Genomic DNA, 21,840 nt, shown 5'->3' with positions numbered 1-21,840 from the left:
CAGTCAGTATTCCAGCTATAGTACAAAGGAAGCTACTCAGGCTCTGGCCTGCCAAGATAAGAAACTTTAGGACTACAGCTGATCGTAAGAGCAAAAGCAAATGACTCAGAAACAAGGCTCGATTTTTCTTAAGTAATTGGCAGTATGAAGAAAACATTTAACAAAGACGGAGGATCAGAGAAAGTATGGAGGGGTAGCTGGGTGAAAGGGGAGAAGAGGATAATTGAATGACGATAATGAAAATGTATGACCTGATTTTTCAGAGGTGCTGCATGTTTACCATGTCCTATGGCTCTTTCAATAGGCGAGGGTGATCTGGTCCCTAGATTGCACTTTGATTCTCACCATCTGGCACATAAATGTAAAAACTCTGCTCCGTTCATGTTTAGGCATGTGTATGTTTGGAATAAATTGCCCCTGAAATATTATCCTGCCCACCGGATATTTATGGACCAACCACCTCACTGACTTCAGTGGTGGCTGCAAGTTTATTGCGTTAGAGGATTCAGGTTGCTAGTTATTTGGCCAATTACACTGTTAAATCCAGCGGGAACAGGGTTTTTGTTTACTTGTTTTCTAAAATGGTTCCATCTCCCACTGTGCTCATGTGTAAATATCCCATAGGAAACAGTCACACCCCCCCCAAAGAGAGAGACCTAAAAATAAACTTTCCAAATCTCACCCAATAACCCACTAACTCCTTGTATTGCCCCTTTTCAAGCAACCACTAATATCTTCCAATCAGAAAAGGAGAGGGAGGAGGGGAAGAACACCACCTTTCGAACCTGAAATTAGGACTCAAAATCCGTATTTAGGAAAGGAGCCAGATTTTCAGAACTGCCGAGCACCTGCAAATATAAATGACGTCAATAGGAACGGAGCGTGTAAAAAGTCAGGTTACTTTTATTTATTAACTTTTACTTCTAAATATGGATCTAGGAGCCTAACTTTAGGCACTCATGTTTGAAGATCAGCCTGAGCAGACAAATTAGCTTTGCAGCATATCCCGAAGGTCGATGCATTCAGCTTCCAGCAAACTAAGGCAGGAATTGAATTCTACAGATGCTTTGCAGCCCCTCTGCAAAAACCCCTTGCTGCAGCCCCCTCCATCCCCCCGCAATTAAACCCGGTTATTAACTCACGTCTGATGACCTCTGCTATCGCAGTAACACGCAGGCAGAAGGATGGTGATCTCGGAGCTCTCGCGGACCCACTCTCTTTATAGTCTTAAATTGCACCCGGAAACAAAGTAAAATCCAGCATGGGGCGTTTTGGGGAAGGAAATCCAGCGTCCACATGCGTACTGCGTTAATACTCGGTGCAGAGCTTTCCTCACAGCGCCAGCTCGAAACTAACCCGCAAAACCGAGCCTAGCAGAGCAGGTTTTAAAATGGACAAATCTTTACATCCCGCCCCCTACCCCAAAGGCCTGTCAAGGCCAGTAAGCATTCTTCTTTGGAGCTGTGTTCGCATACCATCAGCAACGGTAGAGTGTACGGTCATTTTGGTTGCATTATGTTCACATTCAAAACCCAGCTGGGCACCTCTATTTCCAGCGACGTGAAGGAGGTCTTGCTTTCAGAGAGCTTGCGGAATCTGGAGGCATTTTACTGTCAGCGCTATTTCGGGTTTATCGCTTTTGGCCATTTTCTGCAATATCCTTTTCAGGATTACCATTACGTCTTCTTGGCTGTCTCTGGCCGATCCAGAATGGGAGGGTATTTGTCTCGCCTCTTTTACACTGGTCTGTGAACACTCAGCGATCCTCCACCAGCCCCTTTTGCTTTTGGTTTTGTTTGGCTTCAGCACCAGCCCTTCGCTCGGAAGCTTGTCTTGCTCTGGGGCAATGCACCCAGGAGACATCCTCGTCGCCTCGATGACTAGTTCAGTTAAACCAGCGGGTGCCCTAATGTAGAAGAGCCTCCTGCGTCCGGACCTGTCAGTACCGAGGTTGCTTGTTTTCAGCGGGGCTAGCGGAATTAGCGGTAGAAATCAGCTTCCCCGCACCAGAAATGGTGACCGCCCCCACCGGGGTATTTGGAGGAGGTACTCAGAACATTTAACCTCCTAAGAAGGTTTCAAAACGCTGGTTTCTTTTTGACCAGCTGGACCTACGCGATGTACATTCAGTCCCTAGCGCAAACCGCGGAATGACTGGAGCTCCCAGCCTTTCCCCTTCCCATGCACCAGGCAAGGCTCTTGCGCGTTTACACCGTTCCCCCACCAGGGGCCGATGCGCCCATTGTGCCCCCCAGAGAGGGCAGCCGGTTTAGGGGCTGGAGCCGCCAGAGGCACCGCGCACTGTCCCGGGGGCCAGGTGAGGAGATCCGGGATATGGGGACGGACAGAGCGGGGCACACGCACTGCGCTGGTGGGGGAAGACTAGGCTGGGCACAAGAGCTGGCAGGGTGCTGGAAAAATGTGTATCTGGGATGCTGAGAGCCATTGAACCAAACTGTAAGGCTTGTATCCCATAGAAATCCCTTCAAGCCAGGGGGAGCTGCAGCAACCCAGAACACCTAGTTCCAGCACCTCTGGGAGCTAGTGGGGTGACAACATTGAGCCAGGGCTAAATGGGAGTGAGGGGTGCAGGGCCATATGGGGACAGGTTTGGGGGGCGGAGTGTAGGGACACATGAGGCAGATGTGCCTGACTGAATGGGAGAGGCTAGGGGTCAGCCACGATCTGATCTGCATAAGGAAGGCTTCCCAACAATCTCACCCCCCCCAAAAAAAACCCCCAAAACTGTTCCAGACTTCTCTCACTCACACTCAACAAACCCCCAGGTTCACTCCCACGTATTTTCCCAACAATTACGTCCTCTTCCCTCAGCTTCTCCAACACGTCCTCCCAAGCCTTTGCACTGCTTCTCAGGGGTGCCAGAAATTTCTCTCTCTCTCACATACATACACATAGTCTACCCCCCCCCACATCTATGAGGAAATTGCTGACTCCTTCTTATTGGAGTGACAGTTAATCTGGGGAGCCTCCTCGTTGAAGTCTTATGGCACCCACTATCTGTGCACACCCAAGCTGTGAACGCTTATGCCTGTAAGTAGTTCTGTTATTGTCAGTGTGGCAACTCAGGTGTGTACGGTTACTCACAGGCATGAGGGTTTGCAGGATTGGACCTAAAATTTAGAGATTTTAGAAAACACGGTGGCACAACAGGCTAAATTCTAAAACTCTTGGTCTCGTCTGCACAGGGAAATTGACTGGAATAGGTAAAGCAGAATAAACTCCTTCCCATTCCCCTACAATTCTTACTGCTTTAAAGGCACTGTACAATTTTACTGTGGCATTTTAGCTATAATCTCACTTTGCCCTCTAGTGCCCAATGTAGCAGTATGTTCTGCATTGCAAAGTATACCTCTGATTGAAATAGATTTCCATACATTTGTAGTCAGCGGTGCTGCGGAGTTTACATTGCATGGTGCAAAAAATAAGAGCGTCTGAGTAGGAACTGAAAAGAGAAGCTTAATGAGCTGAGAGTTTATGGGCTGATTAGAGGACCTTGTGCTAACATTGTCACTTCTCACCAGCAGAGAAAGGTTGGATGGAATGGAGGCTTGAATGGAAAATCCTCGGAACAACCTCAGAGCTTTATAACACGATATTCATGATGTCATAGATAACACTTCTGTCTGAGGGCTCATTCCTATTGATTTCAGAAGCAATTTTGCCTGCTTAAGAACTACAAAATCAAGCTCCTGTACTAAGAACATGCACAGCAGGATGCTGGGAAGTACTGTGGTGTGCAGGTGTCATTAAAGATCCTCTGAGTCCTTTCCTGAGACTGTGTGTGTTAATGGACAAATTAATTTTGAAGTAATTATTTTCAGCTTTCCTAAATCTCCCTCAGTTTTAGTTTGATATTTACCGTATTCTTCACTTCCTTTCTTAGACTGTTGTATAGTTTTACTATATGTTCTTCAATAATTACTGTGAGTTCTAACATTCAACTTTTTATGTAATACATTTTATATTTCAATAAAATTTGCCATTTAGATTTCAACATACTATGTTGCAGCAGCATGCTAGTGTATCAAAAGCAGAAAGTGAAACTGACAAACTGCATTTGTATAGTATAGGCTTCAGAAAGTGCACAAAGAAGTCAAACAATAGAAATAACCATACATTTGTTTAAACATTCTTGCAGTTGTAATATTTAAGTGCGGTGTTAATAACATGAGCAAAGAAAGTTAATTTTATAAACCATATTATTTTGACTAATGTCTCATTAAAAAGAGGGTGGGTTCAGTCTTCACTTAGTTCCTTCAATCTTTCTTTTTTTGTTGTCCCAGATCCTGATTCCTTCTGTACTTGATTGGGTTTGTGATGTTTCTGTTTCAGATCTGCTGTCCTTGGACCTTAGTCTTTTTAGCTGATTCTTGATTTTTTTGCTTTCATCCACAACTAGATATCAGGGAGAAAAGTTAGTAGGTACAGCCCGCAAAGAGATCTGTGACACCTATACTGTCTTAATGGCTGTGGAATATCATTGTCTTCATTGTTATCTTTGATATTTTATCAGATTGAATTTTACCATTACAACTTTGCATCCTGGTTTCTTGAACTGCTGAAGATGTGCTTTCCCCTGAATAACACACATCAGGTTACTAGGGGAAAACATTGAGCTGAAGCTGATTGAATTATCAATGAATATTTATACAAGGGTACATTCTGGACCCATATAAGTCAATGGCAGATTTGTCATTGAGTTCAACAGAGCCTCGGATTTCACCTCTAGTAAGTTTAGCATTTTGAGGAACTCATTTACTTTGTAATTATTATGTTCAGGACCACGTGCCTTTTATGTAAAATATGTTAGAATACCAAGGGCTCACTCTACCCACTGGTTGCACTTCCAAACAAAGGGTAAGCAACAGAAAATTTTAAGTAGTAATAAAATAGCGTGAGTAGTGATGTGTGAGATTTCAACAGACAGCTTGAAGACACACACAGAACACTAAGAGGTGTCGTTGGCTAGCGTAGCCTTAAGGTGTGTCTACACAGGGAAAATAAGGCAAGGTATGAATTTAAAACATAATAGTTATTCTGGAATAGCTCCCTGTATGGACACACACATGCTGGAACAAGAGTGTCTGCACGGGGAGCTGCTTTGGTCAATTTCCCTCCATAGACAAACCCTTAGAGGATAACTTGAACTGCTGGAACAAAGCAAACATTGGAATTAATGAGACACAATATCAGATACATGACTGGAAATAGCGTATCTTGAAAGAGTGAGGAATTATTTTAAACAAAAACATACTTTAAAAATATATAGCAGAAAAATACCATTATTTTATTTTTAGTCCAAATAATTGATTTACATGATTCGTGGAAAAGTCATGGCTTGTTGGTTCCTTCAGAATTAAGAGATCTTGTGTAGGCAGGTGAAATGGGAACCACAATAAATAGCACACTTTTCTCAGAAGGGAACGCTACGGCAATAATGTTAATTGCCACAGAATTACCACTGTCCTATGCAGTCATACTTACTGAAAATTATGTGGGTTATTTTGTGGTCAGTGTGCAATTATTTGTTTAATAAAGTTTTATTGTTTATAACCCAAATATTTCTTTGCAATAATTTAAATGCAACCATACATAATTGGCAACATATAAATAGTAATAGAAAACCAGTGAAATTTAACTAGAAGCATTTTCACAGTCAGTAGATAATTTAAAATAAATTCATTTTTTTTCTGATTCCAATTCTCAGATCAAAATGTTTATACCTTAGTTTCTAAGCCTTCCTATAACTTTGTCAATAAACTGAAGACATCTCCTCATTTCCAGACGGATGATCTCCCAGGAACACAGGCTGTATTGTTTGTCTTTTAGAAAATTATCTATCTTTTGGAAGTACTTTTTCAGTTTCAGTCTAATGATTTCCTCACTCCTTGAGTAGGGTTGTTTCTTCTCCATCCTCTCTGTCAAACATGCTTCCAGATGCTCAATTTGCTGATTAAGTCCATTTTGGAATCTTTCAAGAGATCTTCCATCCCAGGCAGCTAAGGTTAGATTTTTGGTAAAGATATAGAAGATCAGTTGCAGGATCTCCTGGATTTCCACCTTGGCATTCTCTTTCTGTCTGAGCTTTAGAAACTGCTCAGGGAACTTGAAGTGAATTTTTTCACTTTGACATTGCTCAGGAAATTGTTGACCCATTTTGTTCAAAAGGTGTAAATTGCCCTGTATCATTTTGTTGTGCAGGAGGGGAAGAATATTACAATCCTGAGTTGAGATTTTGGTGATGTACAGCAGCACAAAGCTAATTTGTAGCAAACAAAAAGTGCTCATGATAATGATGATGTCTTACACTTCTCGACTGAGTATAAATCCAGACAGACACACTGGAATGTTTTGAAGGTCTTTTGTAGATGCCTGATTTTTTCTTCCATAGCTATAAACTTAATTATTCTGTAGGAGAAGTTTTCTTTCATCACTTTTGGTTTTCAAGGATTTCCCCTGTGTTTTTGAAACTTACCACTTTCATTTTCTGCTTAATGACTTCATTGTCTTGTACCACTTTCCTTTTTCTTTTGATCAGAAAATCAAAATATGGTATCTCCCCTTAGGTCATATAGTCCATACTCCTGCCAATTATCTATTGTAAATTTGCTCAGGATTGAAAGAGGTCTCAAAGAAGTGCCAGATGTGTTACTGAAATTTCATTAGTTCTTCATATTTTAGCACCAGAAGAGCATGTTTAAATACATGTATAATGTTGTTATTTCCCTTTTGGGACAGGAAAGTGTTTAACATTATTTAGCAGGACTTACTCTTCCTGAAATTCAGTTAAGAAGTCTCTGCCTCAGTTCCCCATCTGTAAAATTGGTATAATTCCTTTCTCTTTTGCTTTGTTTAATCTGATGTAAGGAAGTGTGAATAGAAAAGCAGACAGGGCTGCTCTTTAGGAATTTGTATACTAAGCTTGTGGCAATGTCATTGATATTAGGATCTTGATAGGTAATGCTCAATTGTAGGTTTCTTCTGCTGTTTTCCTTCCTTGCTATTTTCTCCTGTGCTAGTTTCTGGTCATCTCTCACTAGCTAAACAGAGTTGGACTGGCTTGAATCTTGAATGGGGGAAGAGTGCTAATCTTTCCCCCACCTTTCCTCAAGCTTTCAAAGAACACTTTAGAGCTTCAGGAGGGTATTAACAATGCAACAATGCGCAGTCTTATCTGAAGGCCTATGTTTGTTTTTTCATAAGATGTATAACACAGGTATTTAGTATTCTATATTATTTTGTATGATGTTAGAGAGATGTATTTACATGTTGTGTTGTTTTAATCTTGGAATCTATTTGGTTATAAGGCAAACCAACACTAAGAGTGTCTTTTGAAACTGCCTGTCATTTCCCCTTGTTAAGGGAATATGACTATTCTTTATTCCTAGGATCTCAAAGATAAGTGATGTATAGCACCTGGTTTATCACAACCACAAAAGCTGGGTCAGTAGCCTCATGTTACTCCATTTCTCTCCATTTTAAATCTACACAAAGAATTCTAGAAATATTCATAATGTGAATGATACTCCAAAATCTTCAGTTGTTTAACTTTAGCGTAAACGTGTATTCAGTGCATCTTGGTATAACATAGTGAACACAGTTGGAATGCATGCAGATCATTCTCAGTGGCTATTGCCCACTTGAGGGAAATAGAGTTAAGATTGCATTGTCATGTACCTTAATTATGTATTTCCAGGTTTTCAGAAGTTTATTTTGAAATACCTTAACACTTCATTTCCTGGGTTTGTGTGTCATAGAACTCAACTCTCTGGAAGAGTACTAGACACCAGAGGGTCTAATACATTAACATTAACGTTTCTTTGTCAGTGAATTTCCTGGGTTTGTGAACAGAAAGAGGTGTTTTTTGTAGGAGTTAGTGGTCATTTAGGCAGTTGAGGTTATCACACCGGTTGATATACTACTGTGGTTAGGTAATAACAATACTTGGCATTCATGGTGCTTTTTAGCTGTAGATGATCCGTGCAAAGTATGTTACAAAGGATTATTAGCCCCATTTTGCAGATGGGGAAACTGAGTCACATAGCTGTAGTATGACTGTCACCTAGCAGACTAGCGTAGCACTGGGACTAAAACCTAAGTAGATCCCAGTTCAGTGCTCTCTCATTTAGGCAACACAGTTGCTATGTGTATCTAAGTGTAGTCCCCCCTCACCCCCAGTATACTTTTATAGTGGAATGGAGCTAATGGTTGTGCTTTGAAATTGTTGCAGTGTGCAGTTGTTAACAGGGCAAGTGAGACATAATCTAGGTCCCAAATCTTGGAAGTTTTATTAGATGATGGTTACAATACGTTTAAGAGCCTGAGAGAAGACTTGTGTGTCCATCTCCTTCACCATTCGCTCCCCACCCCTCACCCCATTCTCCACAAAATACAATATCTGGCCAATGTTTTCAGCTCATCTTCTCCTTTCTGTCCCATTACCATTAGGGTGTGAAAAGTTGCTCCTTACTGTTTGGCACCCTCTCCTCTTACATATTCATATCCAGGTAGCAGCTGACTAGAGAGCTGCATATTTCCTGAATTATGTCATCTGAGCTGTACACAGAGCAGGGCCCCTACTACTCAGCCACTCAACCTAGCCTCAAACCCTGGAAGGGCAGGCCCCCCAATCCCAGCACAGTTAGGCAGGCTGAGCACCTCAGAACCCCTTAGAGGGGCAGGTCTCCCTCCTCCCCACCATCCTAGCATACACACAGGAGGAGAAGATGTGGGACTGACAGGCTCTCCCCGGCCCAACCCACTGTCCCCTCTTCAATGTCCCACATATGCCTCCCCCCTGACCTGAGCTCCTCTAACTCCTTTCCCCTCCCACATGTTCCCATTTAGTCCCTCTCCATAATACCTTGCCACAGCCGATAGCCCCTTCCCTTCTCCCAGCAAGCATTTGCATGTGCAATTTTTTTTAAAAATAGTTTGAGCACTTCCTTAATTATCTGCTGTGCTCATTTAAGCTTTCTCCCAAAAAAACTACCCTTCCAATCCACAAGGCAGATTGAAGCAATATGCCTACAGGTCTTCCTCAGATTTTTGCCACAGGTAGGTTTTGAAGCTGTACTGCTACAGTTCAAGTTCAATGGCCAGATCATGTCCCTTGAACCACCAATGTCATGTAAAAATGTGGCTTAGAAACCCTCTTGTCTAGTCTTCCTGAACAACTACATTGTAATCCATTTAGAGAGACAAGGTGGGTGAGGTAATATCTTTTATTGGACCAACTTCTGGTGGTGAGAGAGACAAGTTTTCAAGCTAACACAGAGCTCTTCTCTGAGTCTGGGAAATGAAGGGTATGTCTACACTGGCAGAGTTACAGTGCCATTCAGAGAGTGCTGAAGGGAAACTGCTGTTGTGTGTTCACACTGTCAGCTGCCTGCACAATAGCGTGTTCACACTTGCAGTGGTATTTGGAGTGGTGCACTCTGGGCAGCTATCCCACAGAGCATCTCTTCCTCTTCTGCCCCTAAGAGTTGTGGAAAGGCAGAGGGGATCATGGGCCATCCTGGGTCCTGTCCCAGTGCCCCGTGATGAATTGCTTTGTATCCCAGCAATCCCTGTGCTTCCATCCACATTTGGCACCATCTTTCAATGGTTTGTGTACTGTGTGCTTTGCCTCTTCAGTCTGCAGGAATGGATCCCGAACTGTTGACCAGTATGCTGCTCGCTCTCACTAACACGTCACAAGTGGCAGTGGAATTATTCCTTAAACTACAAAGGCAAGAGGAGTGCAACATTAATCTCACCATGCATAGTAACTACGACACAAGATTGCTTGTGGCATTCATGGAGCTGCTGACCACAGTGGAACGCCACTTTTGAACTTAGGAAACAAGCACTGAGTAGGGGGATCCCATAGTGATGAACATCTGGGATGATGAGCAGTGGCTGCAGAACTTTTGGATGAGGAAAGACACATTCATGGGACTGTGGTGAGCTTGCCCCAGCCCTGTGGCACACGAGAATGAGAGCTGCCCTGTCGTTGAAGAAGCACATGGTGATTGCACGATGGAAGCTGGCTACTCCAGACTGCTATCAATCAATCGCTAACCAGTTCGGAGTGGGAAAGTCAACCATTGGACTTGTGTTGAGGGAAGTGTGCAGGGCCATTAATCGCATCCTGCTCCGAATGACTGTGACTCTGGGCAATGTGCGTGATGTTATGGATGGCTTTGCACAAATGGGCTTCCCTAACTGCGGAGGGGTGATAGATGGCACGTGCCATTAACATACAGCTAAGGGTAGCATAAAATCCCTCTTTACCCTGTAAAGGGTTAATTCTTTTTTTACCTGTAAAGGATTAAGAAGCTCAGGTAACCTAGCTGACACCTGACCAAAAGGACCAATGAGGGGACAAGATACCTTCAAATAGGGGGTGGGAAGGAGGGAAAATAGGTTTTTTCTGTCTGTCTGTCCGTCCTGTGGGCTTTTGCCAGACACAGATCAAGGAAGCAAGCAATCCAGCTCCTATAAAGTTGGTAAGTATTTAGCAAGGAAATGCATTAATTTACTTTTATTTTGGCTTGTGTTTTCCTTAGGGTAAGAGGGAGGTTTATGCCTGGTTTTGTAACTTTAAGGTTTTGCCTAGAGGAGAGATCCTCTGTGTTCTTGAGTCTTTTATTAATCTGTGAAGTACTTACCATCCCAGTTTTACAGAGGTAATTCTTTTACCTTTTCTTTAAAATTCTTCTTTTAAGAACCTGATGGATCTTAAAACAATGAAGAATCAAAGGGTTTGGGTCTATGTTCACCTGTGCCAATTGGTGAGGATATTATTCTCAAGCCTGCCCAGGAAAGGAGATGTAGCGGCTTGGGGGATTATTCTCAGGCCTGCCCAGGAAAAGGAGTCTAGGAGTTTGGGGGGATATTTGGTGAAGGTAGGGCTCCAAGTGGTCATCCCTAAATGTTTGTTTAAATCACTTGGTGGTGGCAGCGTTACTTAATCCACAGTATAAAAGAAAAATTGTGCCTTGGGGAGATTTCAACCTAAGCTGGTAAAAATAAGCTTGAGGGGGGGAGATGTCTTTCATGCAGGGCCCCACATCTGTACCCTAGAGTTCAGAGTGGGGAAGGAACCCTGACAGCACGCATATTCCAATTCTGGCACCAGGCCACCGAGTACATTAATCAGAAGGGGTTCTCCAGGCACTTGTGGATCACCGTGGGCATTTCACAGACATTAACGCAGGCTGGTCCGGAAAGGTGCATGATGTATGCATCTTTCAGAACACTAGCCTGTTTAGGAAGCTGCAAGCAGGGACTTTCTTCCTGGACCAGAAGATCACCGTAAGGGAAGTAGACATGCCCATTGTGATTCTACCTACTCCTTAATGATGTGGCTTGCGAAGCCATACATGGGGCACCTTGACAGGAGAAAGGAACGGTTGAACAACAGACTGAGCAAGTGCAGAATGACTGTTGAGTGTTGCTGCTGAGCAGGGAATCAAGGGAGGGTCTTGTCCAAGAAAGCAGCTTCTGCCTTGATCCTTATCCCCCAGCATGCCTGTGTGCAGCAATGGTGCTCCTGCTGCCCTCCCGTCACATCAGAATGGTGCGGGAGAGTTACCCTTAATGAGGCAAGAAACAAAGCAGCTCTGCCAAAGAAACTGTGGCAGCAGATTGCCCAGTATCTCCATGAGAGTTTCCTGGAGATTTCGGAGGCAGATTCCTATGAAGTGAGGGAGTCAAACACCCTGTTCTGCCGCTCAGACTAGGCACGTGGTGGTACGTGCATCATACAGACACAAGTCTGCTTTCTGCAGCGCTCCTGCCCCCAACAACTCGCTTCAGTGATTCCCAAAATCAAATCCCTTTACCAGGGGCCTCCTCTCCTGTTTGTGCTTTGCCAAGCTCTAACAGCTGTGACTGGCTAGCCTCCTCCGGGGTAGAGAAGAGCTCTGGCTTGCATACATCTCTGACGTCTGTGTCCCCCTTCCGCTCCTCATCCCAAGATTTCCTCCTCCTGGCTTGGTCCACTCTTGACTGGCACACAAGCCACCAAAGTACCCACAGGGGCCTTCGCAGTGGAGGTGGGATCACTACTGAGTATCATGTCCAGCTCTTTGTAGAACTGGCAGCTCATAGGTGCAGCTCTGGAGCAGCAGTTTGCCTCCTACACCTTGTGGTAGGTGTTCCACAGCTCCTTCACTTTGACCCTGCACTGCAGTGTGTCCTGGTCACAGCCCCTTTCCGTCATGCATGGTGAAATCTGTCCGTAGGTATCACAATTCCTATGGCTGGATCACAGCTGGGCTGGGACTGAACAGTCCCCTTTGCCCAACTGCTGATAGGTCCAGCAGCCCGACATTGCTCCAAGCAGGGAAGCACCTGGTGCATGGAACGGGCATAGCCACCTAGAAAGACGTACTGAGACCACTGCACATATCACTGAACAAACAGGAAGGGGATTTTCAAATTTGCAAAGGAATTTACAGGGTGGAAATGACAGTTGGTCACCTGAGGGCAGGGCAGTAGAGTTCAAACTGATGACCAGAGAGGTGAGAACAGGTATTGTGGGAAACCTCCTGGAGGCCAATTGCAGCACTAATCAACCAAGGCTCTACACTGGCACTGCAGTGCTATACCCACCCCGTGCAGAAAGCTGTACGCTTCTCTTCAGGTTTAAAAAGAAAAAAAAAGCAGTGCAACTGCACAGTTTCTGCACATGAAGTGGCTTGGCAGTGTGTATAGCTTGGGAATTACAATACAGAAAGCTGCTTTACTGCACAGAAATTTGCCAGTGTAGACAAGGCTTAACTCAAAGGGATGCTGTTAAATACCAGGTTTGAACAGATTGTTTAGCATAAATAGTTAACACATCTCAAAAGGAGTACTTATGGCACCTTGGAGACTAAAATTTATTTGGGCATAAGTGGCTTTTAGCCTACGAAGGCTTCTGCCAAAATAAATTTGTCATTCTCTAAGGTACCACAAAGGACTCCTCGTTCTTTTTGCTGATACAGACTAACACAGCTACCAAACATTTCAAAGGATCATTCAAGGTGAAGTGGTCAGTTAACACCCCCTCCATTTGCCAGGCACCAATCCTGAACTGGAAACTTTTTAAAAGTCACATTTTCAATATCCCAAGGGGTTGTGGGAACCATGCACTTGCTGGGTAAATGATTGAGATCAGTGTGCGGTGGGGATGATCAGAGCCTGAGTTTGAGCCCCATTTCTGTGCACCAAAAAGGAATTGAATGTGTCAGCTGTAAGAAATGCTGTATCTTGGGAACTCCCTTGCTCCCAAAGTCACATTAGTAACCCTACCCCCAAAGACACCCCAAACATCAAGGCAATCCACCTAAGCATGTAGAGTTTAGAGTTGTCCTTTAAAATAGGAAGGGCTTGGCATGGAGAAACATTCATGAGAGCAGGGCAGGGCCTGGGTTGGCCCTCACAGGGCATAGGATGGGAGTGCCATCCAGCCCTGCTTCGGCCCTGTCTCAAGCTGCCCCCCACTGCACTCAGCCCAGCTGCAGCTCTGCTCCTGGGCCCAGCTCCAGCCTGTCACCCTGGCTCTGAGGGGGAGGGGGTAGCAACACATTACATTACAGGGGAAAGGGTGGGGTATGATAAAGTTTCGGGATTACTCTTCAAGCCTATACATTTAATGTTCTCTGAGTTTCTTGGTACTCGCATTACAACCCTCCTTTCTACCCAACACTAGGGTATGTTAATTCTAGTGTCCTGATCAAATTGAAACTGTGAGGGGGAATTTGAGAATTGGATCCTGACATGACTCCTTTTCTCATCTAAGTTGTTTTATAGCATTGCTATATTCTTTAAAATCCTAGCCATAGTTTCCTAGTTAGCCATAGCCTAATCCTAGTTATTTTATTTAAATGAGTAGTCTCATTAAAATCCCTCTTGGTTTAATGAGTGGGATTTGGCCCTTTGCATTTATTTTGCCAGGATAGTAGCAGAGATAAATTCCTGTAGCATCCCCAGAATTCTAACAACTAGTAAATCAAATGGGAATAAATCAATGACAATGATCGCATGTGAGGATACTCTTGCGTTTAATTTACTGGGTGTTCTAGGAATGCAGAATCAGGGTCACTCAATTTGCTGCAAAGTGACATGATTGTGTGATGAAATGCATAAATCAGATGTCACTGCTTATCTGGAGTAATTCTCACAACTGTAGTAGTTTTCTATTATAAAAATAATTTTATTTACAAATAGTGTGATAAAGGTGACTTCAAACATAAATACTGCTACAAACAAAAGCAAGCAAAAAGTGTTTTCAGTTTAGGAAACAAAAGTAATAGTTTAAAATACTCAACTCCTTGGGTAATAACTTCGTATAAACTGTTTTGTTTGATCCAGGACCTTCATATCAGACTTTAAGCCTTCTGATGTTGAGTAAGCAGATAGTTTCTGTTTGGAGACTCTAAGTTCTCAGGCATATAGGCCTGTTGTTCACCTTTTGGGAAATAGGTCTTTGCAGTGTTTTATTCCCCTCTGTCAGGGTAAAGCTTTCAATCCACACACTTCCTGAATTGATTTTTTCCCCTCCAGATCTGCATCTGAACATGTCTCCATGGTGTTCAGTTGGGCATGTCTTTATGGAATTACCATTCCAGGCAATTTGGGCGAGATTTTTATTAAGGACACTGAAGATCTGATGTGTGATCTCTTGGACTGTCATCTTAGCATTTGCAGCAGACACATAGCTGTCAAGTTCACATAGTCTTACACTCCTTGTCTGTTAATAAACTGTGGATTGTAAAGTCTTTTGCAGACTCAACATTTTTCATCCATGTTTCTAAACTGATTTATGTCCTTTTTTTTTTAAATAAAGTGGTTTCCCTGCTCCGCCACCATCATTTTCCTCTTCTGTGAATTTTAAGTGAACAAAGCATTTCAAAATATCATGAATGTTCTCAGTCTGTTGCTTATTCAAAAGGCAGAAACTTTTCACTTGGAAGAGGCAACTGAGAAATGTGAGATTCTGGTGCAGAATATTTCATTCTGTTGTCTTTATATCTGTAGCTGAAGTACTGATAATTCCAAGCTGGAACGAAGAGGGAAATGGTTCAAACACAATCTGTTTCTAAATGATCTCTAACAAATGTTTTCAGAAATGAGCATCTAAAGATTAATGCAAGGAAGTTTGGAAGTTAAAGGTGATCTTTTGTGTATAAACCAAAAGAATGTAAGATTTATTGGCTCTGTATAGCCATGAAGAACAAAATCAGAAAAATTCTGCTTATCCCTTTCAGCCTGCCCCTCACTCTCTCCCTAACAGGAGTCACTTATGTAGCTATAATGCAATATGGGGATGGAATATTCACTCAAGATGACACTCCTGTTTAGGACAGGGGTGGGCAAATTTTTTGGCCCATGGGCCACATTGGGAAATAGAAATTGTATGGTAGGCCATGAATGCTCACAAAATTGGGGTTAGTATGAGAAGAGATGAAGGCTCTGGTTGGGGGTGGGACTGGGGATGAGGTGTTTGGGGCGTAGGAGGGTGCTCTGGGCTGGGACCGAGGGGTTTGGAGGAGGATCAGGGCCAGGGTTTGGGAAGAGATGCAGGTTCCAACTGGGTATGTGGGCTCTGAGATGGGGCTGGGGATGAGACGTTTAGGGTGCAGGAGGATGCTCCATACTGGGATCAAGGGATTTGGAGAGCAGGAGGGGGATCAGGGCTGGGGCAGGGCTCTGAGCAGTGCTTACCTCAATCGGCTCCCAGAAGCAGTGGCATGTCCCTTCTCTGACTTCTGGGTGTTGTGTAGCCCCTGACCCGGTGCCCTTGCTGTAGCACCGGAGCGGGGCCGAGCCATGTGATACAGCCCCCAACCCAGCTCCCCAGCTGCTTAGAACAGCTCATGGGCTGGTTCCAGCCCGTGGGCTGTAGTTTGCCCATCCCTGGTTTAGGATAAAAGTTGAGGAAGATTGTTTAAAGGGAGCTTGTTCTCCTCTCCATCCCTTCAACCTATAGGAAATTATATTCCTGGATATATAATGTTTATATAATACATACCACAAATAAGTGAAAAGGGATTTGTGCCTCTTGAGAGTGGCAAAGCTGTATAGAACACAGAAAAAACATAGCTTATAACTCTTGAAGCCTGTAAAGATTACCTAAAATTCATCCTTTTTAACGTAAAAAAAGGACACTATTAGAATCTATTCTAATTCCCCAGTGTTTAAAGCAAATGCTCAGTGCCCCCATTTGAAAATGTAGAGTCTCCCCTTTCTGGTATAAAAGGTTCTGGCCAGAAAGCGTCAAGCACCCACGCTCTGAAAGTTGTGTCCTTTTAATGTCAAGTTGGGCATCTGAAAACTGAGCCTCCCCCCAAAAAACCCACTAGATACTTGAACTCTCACACCTCTTGACTGAGTTTCTAGGCCTGATCAGTTGCATCAAGTCTGACTTTCAAAGAGTCATCTGTCCAGGACTGAATGTTATTGCCCTGGGCTTCAAGGTAGTGTAATTGTTTTTGGAGGGTGGGGAGGTGGGGGGGAGGCAGCTTGGGTTGGTGGCAAGTACACGTTTTGAAAGTGGAGGGGAGGGAAACATTTTTTGGCAAGCTTTTAAAAATATGTAAATGCAGCTGTATGAAGCTTTTAGGGACTTGCAATATTGGACATAATTACCAGCAGAGATGACTAGTGGGCTGGGTTCAGGTGAGGTATGAAGGGGCCTGAAATAGAATGCATCATCTAGATATTGTCACCATTTTGTTACATGGCATCTTATAAAGAGAAAAATAGACATACCATTACAAATCCAGTGGTACTAGTTTATAGCACTTACACAGTAGAGGAAGGTAATCACCTGATCTTGCTACTACTGAAGTCAAAGAGTTTAGCCAATGGTTTCTATGGGAAGAGAACCCTAAATACAGTAATTCTTGTTTAATGTTATAGTTATGTTCCTGAAAAATGCAACTTTAAGCAAAACGCTGTTAAGCAAATCCCATTTCCCCATAAGAATTAATGTAAATGCAGGGGGTTAGGTACCAGAGATAGATATATTACACACACACACACACACACACACACACACACACACACACACACACACACACACACACACACAAAGTTTTAAACAAAAAATTTAATGCTGTACACTGCAATGATTGTAAAGCTTGGTTGAGGTGGTGGAGTCAGAGGTTGGGATATTTCCCAAGGAATGCCTTATTGCTAAATGAGGCACTAGCACTCAGCTGAGCCCTCAAGGGTTAACATATTGTTGTTAATGTAGCCTCCCACACAGCATGGCAGAGAGAGAGAGAGAGACACACACACACACACAGAGACACACATTGCCCCTTTAAGTAGGCTGACCCCACTCTAAGTACATTGCCTTTTTAATTAGATCAGCAAGTTATACAGCAGCTGCTGCCAGGAAGCTCCCACTATCCTGAGCCCTGTCCTGTCCCCCCTGCTCTGTGGATAAGGTAAACTGGGGGTAGGGTTACCAGACAGCAAGTGTAAAAAAAAAAAAAAAAAATCAGGACAGGGGGTTGGGGATAATAGGTGCTTATATAAAAAAAATCCTCCAAAATCAGGACTGTCCCTATAAAATTGGGACATCTGGTCACCCTAATGGGGGGACAACACCCTGACATTAGCACACCTCCCCCCCCAACCAAAAAAAAAAACAAAACAACCATACACACAGAGCAAGCAGGAGGCTCCCAGGAGCAGCTCCAAGGCAGAGGGCAGGAGTAGCACATGGCAGTGGGGGGGGAGGGACAGCTGAACTGCAGCAATTGCAGGGAACTTAGGGGGAGCAGGGAGCTGATAAGGGGAACTGTAGGGGGGCTGCTGGTACACTCTGGTTCCAAGCCCCCATCAGCTAGCTGCAATGGGCTGCTCTTCCTGCAAGCACTGGACAAAGCAGGCAGTTGCCAAACAATGTTATAAAGGGAGCATTGCACAACTTTAAACAACCATGTTCCCTAATTGATCAGGAACCTAACAAAACAACATTAACCAGGTCAACTTTAATTGAGGAGTTACTATATATTAAATTCCACTTCATGCCTTTTGGGTTGAAATAAATTATTCTGAGGATAATATTTATACCTTACCTTAGTTCTTAAGCCTTTTTAATCAGCTGGTCAACAAACAAAAGACATCTCCCCATTTCCAAGCGGATGGTCTCCCAGGCACACAAGCTAAATTGTTTCTCTTTCAGGAAATCCCTGATTCTTTGGAAGTATTTCTTCAGCTTCAACATGGGGAACAGGAGTTTCTTGTTGCCCAAATAGGGTGTCTCATTCTCCATCTCTGAATGCAAACATGTCTCTAGCTTCTCAGTTTGCCAGTTAAGTCCATTTTGTAATGTCTCTACAGAACTCCTGTCCCAGGCAGCTTGCGTGAGGTTTTCACTGAAGATATTGAAGATCTGCTGGAGGATCTCCTGAATTACCATCTTGGCATCCTTCTCCTGGGACTCTCTGGGCCTGAGAGCTTTCTGAGGGAGCCTGAAGATCCTATTTTCTTTTAGGCATTGTAGAGGAAATTCTCCACCTATTTTGCTCAGAAGCTCTAAGCTTTCTGTGTTCATTTTATTCTGCTGGAAGAGAAGTATGGTACAGTCCAGAGAAGAGATTTCAGTGGAGAACAGCATTACAAGGGAGATGTGCAGCAAACACATGGTGATCATGAGGTCTTCTTTCACTCTGCCTCTGCGTGAAGTGCCTTGGAGACAGGAGCTTATGCAGTGTCTTTCATAGATGTGTTTTTCATCCATGTCTGTGATTTAAATATACTGTAGGTGAAGTTCATCACTTTCTGCATCTCAAGTTTTTCCTTCTTGAGGCTTATTTGCACTTTGTCTAATTGCTTCATTTTTTGGTACTTTTTTTACTCTCCTTTTTATGGAAGTGAGCAAAGCTACAAAGATTGTAATATAAATGTATATATGTTTGTCAATTATACAAGTGCCGGTATGTATAATGTACTAAATATGGCATTCTACACCACATTTCAGTCCTGAAGTTATTTAAATTAGACCTTTCATTTTTATAGATGTTATCTGCTGATATTATAGTATCTAGAGTTGAAGTGGGCCATAGGTGTCACTGCACTTCAATTTAAAGTCACCTCGTGTAGGTAAGTGTCACTCCTATACAAGTATTACAGTAAGAATACCTGTATTCATATATAATAGTTACTAGTTTAATTAGCTAAGCGGACACACAAACTGCTGTTTCTAAGTCAAGTGCCTTCTCAGAGATCTAGTGTGCAGAGGTTTCCCAAAGGTTTATCTGCTTCTTCTAACGCTAGAGTTAGTAGTTAAACACACAGCTACTTGTTCAGGAAAGAGTGAAAACTCAATCTTTAGTCTCTGTATTACACTAACATGCTTTCAAAGTTCTGTCTTTTTAATTTCATCTAGTTACCAACAGCAAATACATGCAAGAGATGTAGGGAAATGTAATGGGCTCAGAGCAGGCTAATGGAGAATTGTAATGGCGGGCACATAACTAGAAAGGAACTTCTGAGATATTGTCTGTTCGCCCTCAACTAACTGATAACATTACTAGAGGGGAAAACCTTTACTGTGCTGAAAGACATTCCTTAACTAAAATGCATGCAGACAGACATGAGTAAACCGATTATACAATATGAAATTAATCCCCCCTTATTTACATTTCATACTTTCTAATAAGGGGGGGGATAATTTTATGCTGTATAATCAGTTTACTTATGACTGTCTGCATTCATGCTATGTCTCTGGTCTTTGCACATTTGCCAGCAAACTATAGTATTCCATATCCTGGGGGTCAAGGGCTGATGCTGCAAGTGCTCCTTGGCCTTTGGCTCTACTGGTTTCTGAGTTAGGATCTGCTGCACCCTCTCCCCCTTGACTTCTCTGGCTGGAGAATTACCTCCCTTGCTCTGGAAGAGTTTCCCCAACTGCTTCTTCATGGAACAGTGCCCCTCCTTTCCACACACAAGGCATTCAGGTCTATCAGTCAGCATTTCTCCCCTTCTGGCCTGACCACACCCAGGAATCAGGATAGCACCTGGAACATTCAAACTCTTTATATCCTGTTTCCCTACACTGGAAATAGGAGCCCTGGGCATTACTCTCTTGCCGGTGGTGGGCCTCCCACCACTGCTATGATCCTGCTAGGCTGACCACAGCACCTCCTACTGCCTCTGCTGATCCTGCAGGAGTTTCAAGAAGATACTGCAGTCCCTGGTGTGACTCTCTCCATCATCTTGTTCTCCATCGCTGTACTGTTGGCCTTCTTGATGGGAGGGGATGTTACTGACTAGGCCAGTTGTCATAGAGCTGAGTATTTCTTCATAGCTCAGGGTCACACTATAGGCAGCCTGCCTTAGTTTCACCTCTTCAGGGTCTTTTAAACCCCACTCCAAAGGGAACTTAAAACATTACCCCTCCTAGAGTCCAGTTTATTTAGTCCTTACAGAATTTGGCTCTCATGGCCAAACCCTCATTTAACTTCTTTCTCCCCTTAGATTCAGAGTCCCCAGCCCACCTTCCCAGAGCTAGGTCCCCTTTCAATCACTGTTCACAAGCATTACCTGGGTGGAACTCAGATTTCCAGCTTTGACTTCCAACCACCCGGGGGGGAGGGGGTGGTGTCACGATCTTCCCTGCTAAAATCTCTCTCACTCATTACCATTTCCTGAACTCCCTATCCCTTCCTGCTGCTTTTATAATAGAATCATCTGATCTCTCTCAGGTGTGTCTCTTCAACAATGAGGGTTGGCTGTCCCCATGCCACTATCCCTTAAGGGGCAAGCCACACTGTTACAGTCATCTTCCTACTGAAGAAATACGTAGCCTGTGTGTTGTTACATCTGCTCACCTTAGTAGCATACATTTCCCTACTGCTTTGTTACTCTAGCTCTTCAGAATTAAGCACAGCTGGATTTTATTCTGGCTTGTTTAACATCACTAAAATCAACCAGTTCTCAAGTACAGGGATCAAGCAAGGGATGTTCTGGAATAATATGTCCTAAGGAATCTTTTCACCCCGAAGGCTCCCAGATTGATTTTGCAGGGCTGTCAATTAGGAAAACACATTTTCTCTCTTAAACTGAGCAATTTGATGTGGAGCTATTCAGACATAGTACACGTGGAATCACACAATGCCATTTTTACAGCAGCACTTCTCAGGGTAGTACTGCTTTTTAAACGGTAAAGCATTTTCTAGTTATATTATTGTGTAATCTATTGTAACTTCCATTACTACTTGTATTTGAGAGAAGGAGAGAGCTATCAAGTGTGGTAATCCAATGAGTGACTCCTGTTTGTGGGGGAGGAAGCTTTGTCAGTGAATGAGTATTCTCCCCACTCCCACCTTCCAAAAAATATTAACCTTGAGATATGCAGTTTCCAGCAAACTGAAAAGTGCAGTTAACTTGAGATGGAAGCAAGAAATGATTGGCAGAGCACATTGAGAAACTGGAATATTCATCACTGTAATATATACCAGCCCTGAGAAATTTGTGTTCCTGAAGACAAGGTAAAGTTGTAGAATATGAACTTTGCTTTGCCTTTTGGCTAGTTTAAAATTTAGGAATCTAACTGATTAAATCTATTAAATATACTAATAAAAGACCCACACAGATGAATGGAGGTAATATTGTGATTTAGAGGACTTTGTTGTGGTAAATCATACTGTCTGTTTAAAAAAAAATTACTTCTAACATCTTTCATGATCAACACTAACCATTTTAAAGACCTAATTTACTTTTCCTTATTCATGCTGGATGTTTCAGTTTTACATTTCACTGGTTTTGGACAGGGAAACTACATCCGTTTGGTTAGCCTTATTTCCTTCAGCTGTTTCACTTTCTGTTTTC

At 43.2% G+C, this 21,840-nt stretch overlaps 3 protein-coding genes across 4 annotated transcripts in view; all 3 read right to left on the bottom strand.

Annotated features, from left to right (window-relative positions):
- Window positions 1–2,140, bottom strand: part of HACD4 (3-hydroxyacyl-CoA dehydratase 4) — a 41,660-nt gene extending 39,520 nt beyond the window's left edge. Inside the window, exon 1 of one of the 2 annotated variants that reach the window (XM_050944228.1) lies at window positions 1,153–2,140. The gene's annotated coding sequence lies outside the window, so the exon portion shown is untranslated. The remainder of the gene's footprint in view (window positions 1–1,152) is intronic. The other variant, XM_050944232.1, reaches the window with a different exon arrangement.
- Window positions 2,141–5,745: 3,605 nt separating this feature from the next.
- Window positions 5,746–6,309, bottom strand: LOC127047324 (interferon kappa-like). Its single transcript, XM_050945446.1, has one exon. The coding sequence runs from the start codon at window positions 6,307–6,309 to the stop codon at window positions 5,746–5,748; it is 564 nt and encodes a 187-aa protein (XP_050801403.1).
- An 11,782-nt stretch (window positions 6,310–18,091) lies between these two features.
- On the bottom strand, window positions 18,092–19,983 carry LOC127046732 (interferon epsilon-like). Its single transcript, XM_050944224.1, has 2 exons — window positions 19,890–19,983; window positions 18,092–18,750 (listed from the first exon to the last, which is right to left on the bottom strand). Exons 1-2 carry the CDS (start codon window positions 19,981–19,983, stop codon window positions 18,092–18,094), a joined length of 753 nt encoding a protein of 250 aa, XP_050800181.1.
- Between the last annotated feature and the right edge of the window lie 1,857 nt (window positions 19,984–21,840).

The sequence above is a fragment of the Gopherus flavomarginatus genome, chromosome 3 (assembly GCF_025201925.1).
Source record: "Gopherus flavomarginatus isolate rGopFla2 chromosome 3, rGopFla2.mat.asm, whole genome shotgun sequence".
Lineage (NCBI taxonomy): Eukaryota > Metazoa > Chordata > Testudines > Testudinidae > Gopherus > Gopherus flavomarginatus.
This window is presented reverse-complemented; position numbering and strand designations above follow the sequence as displayed.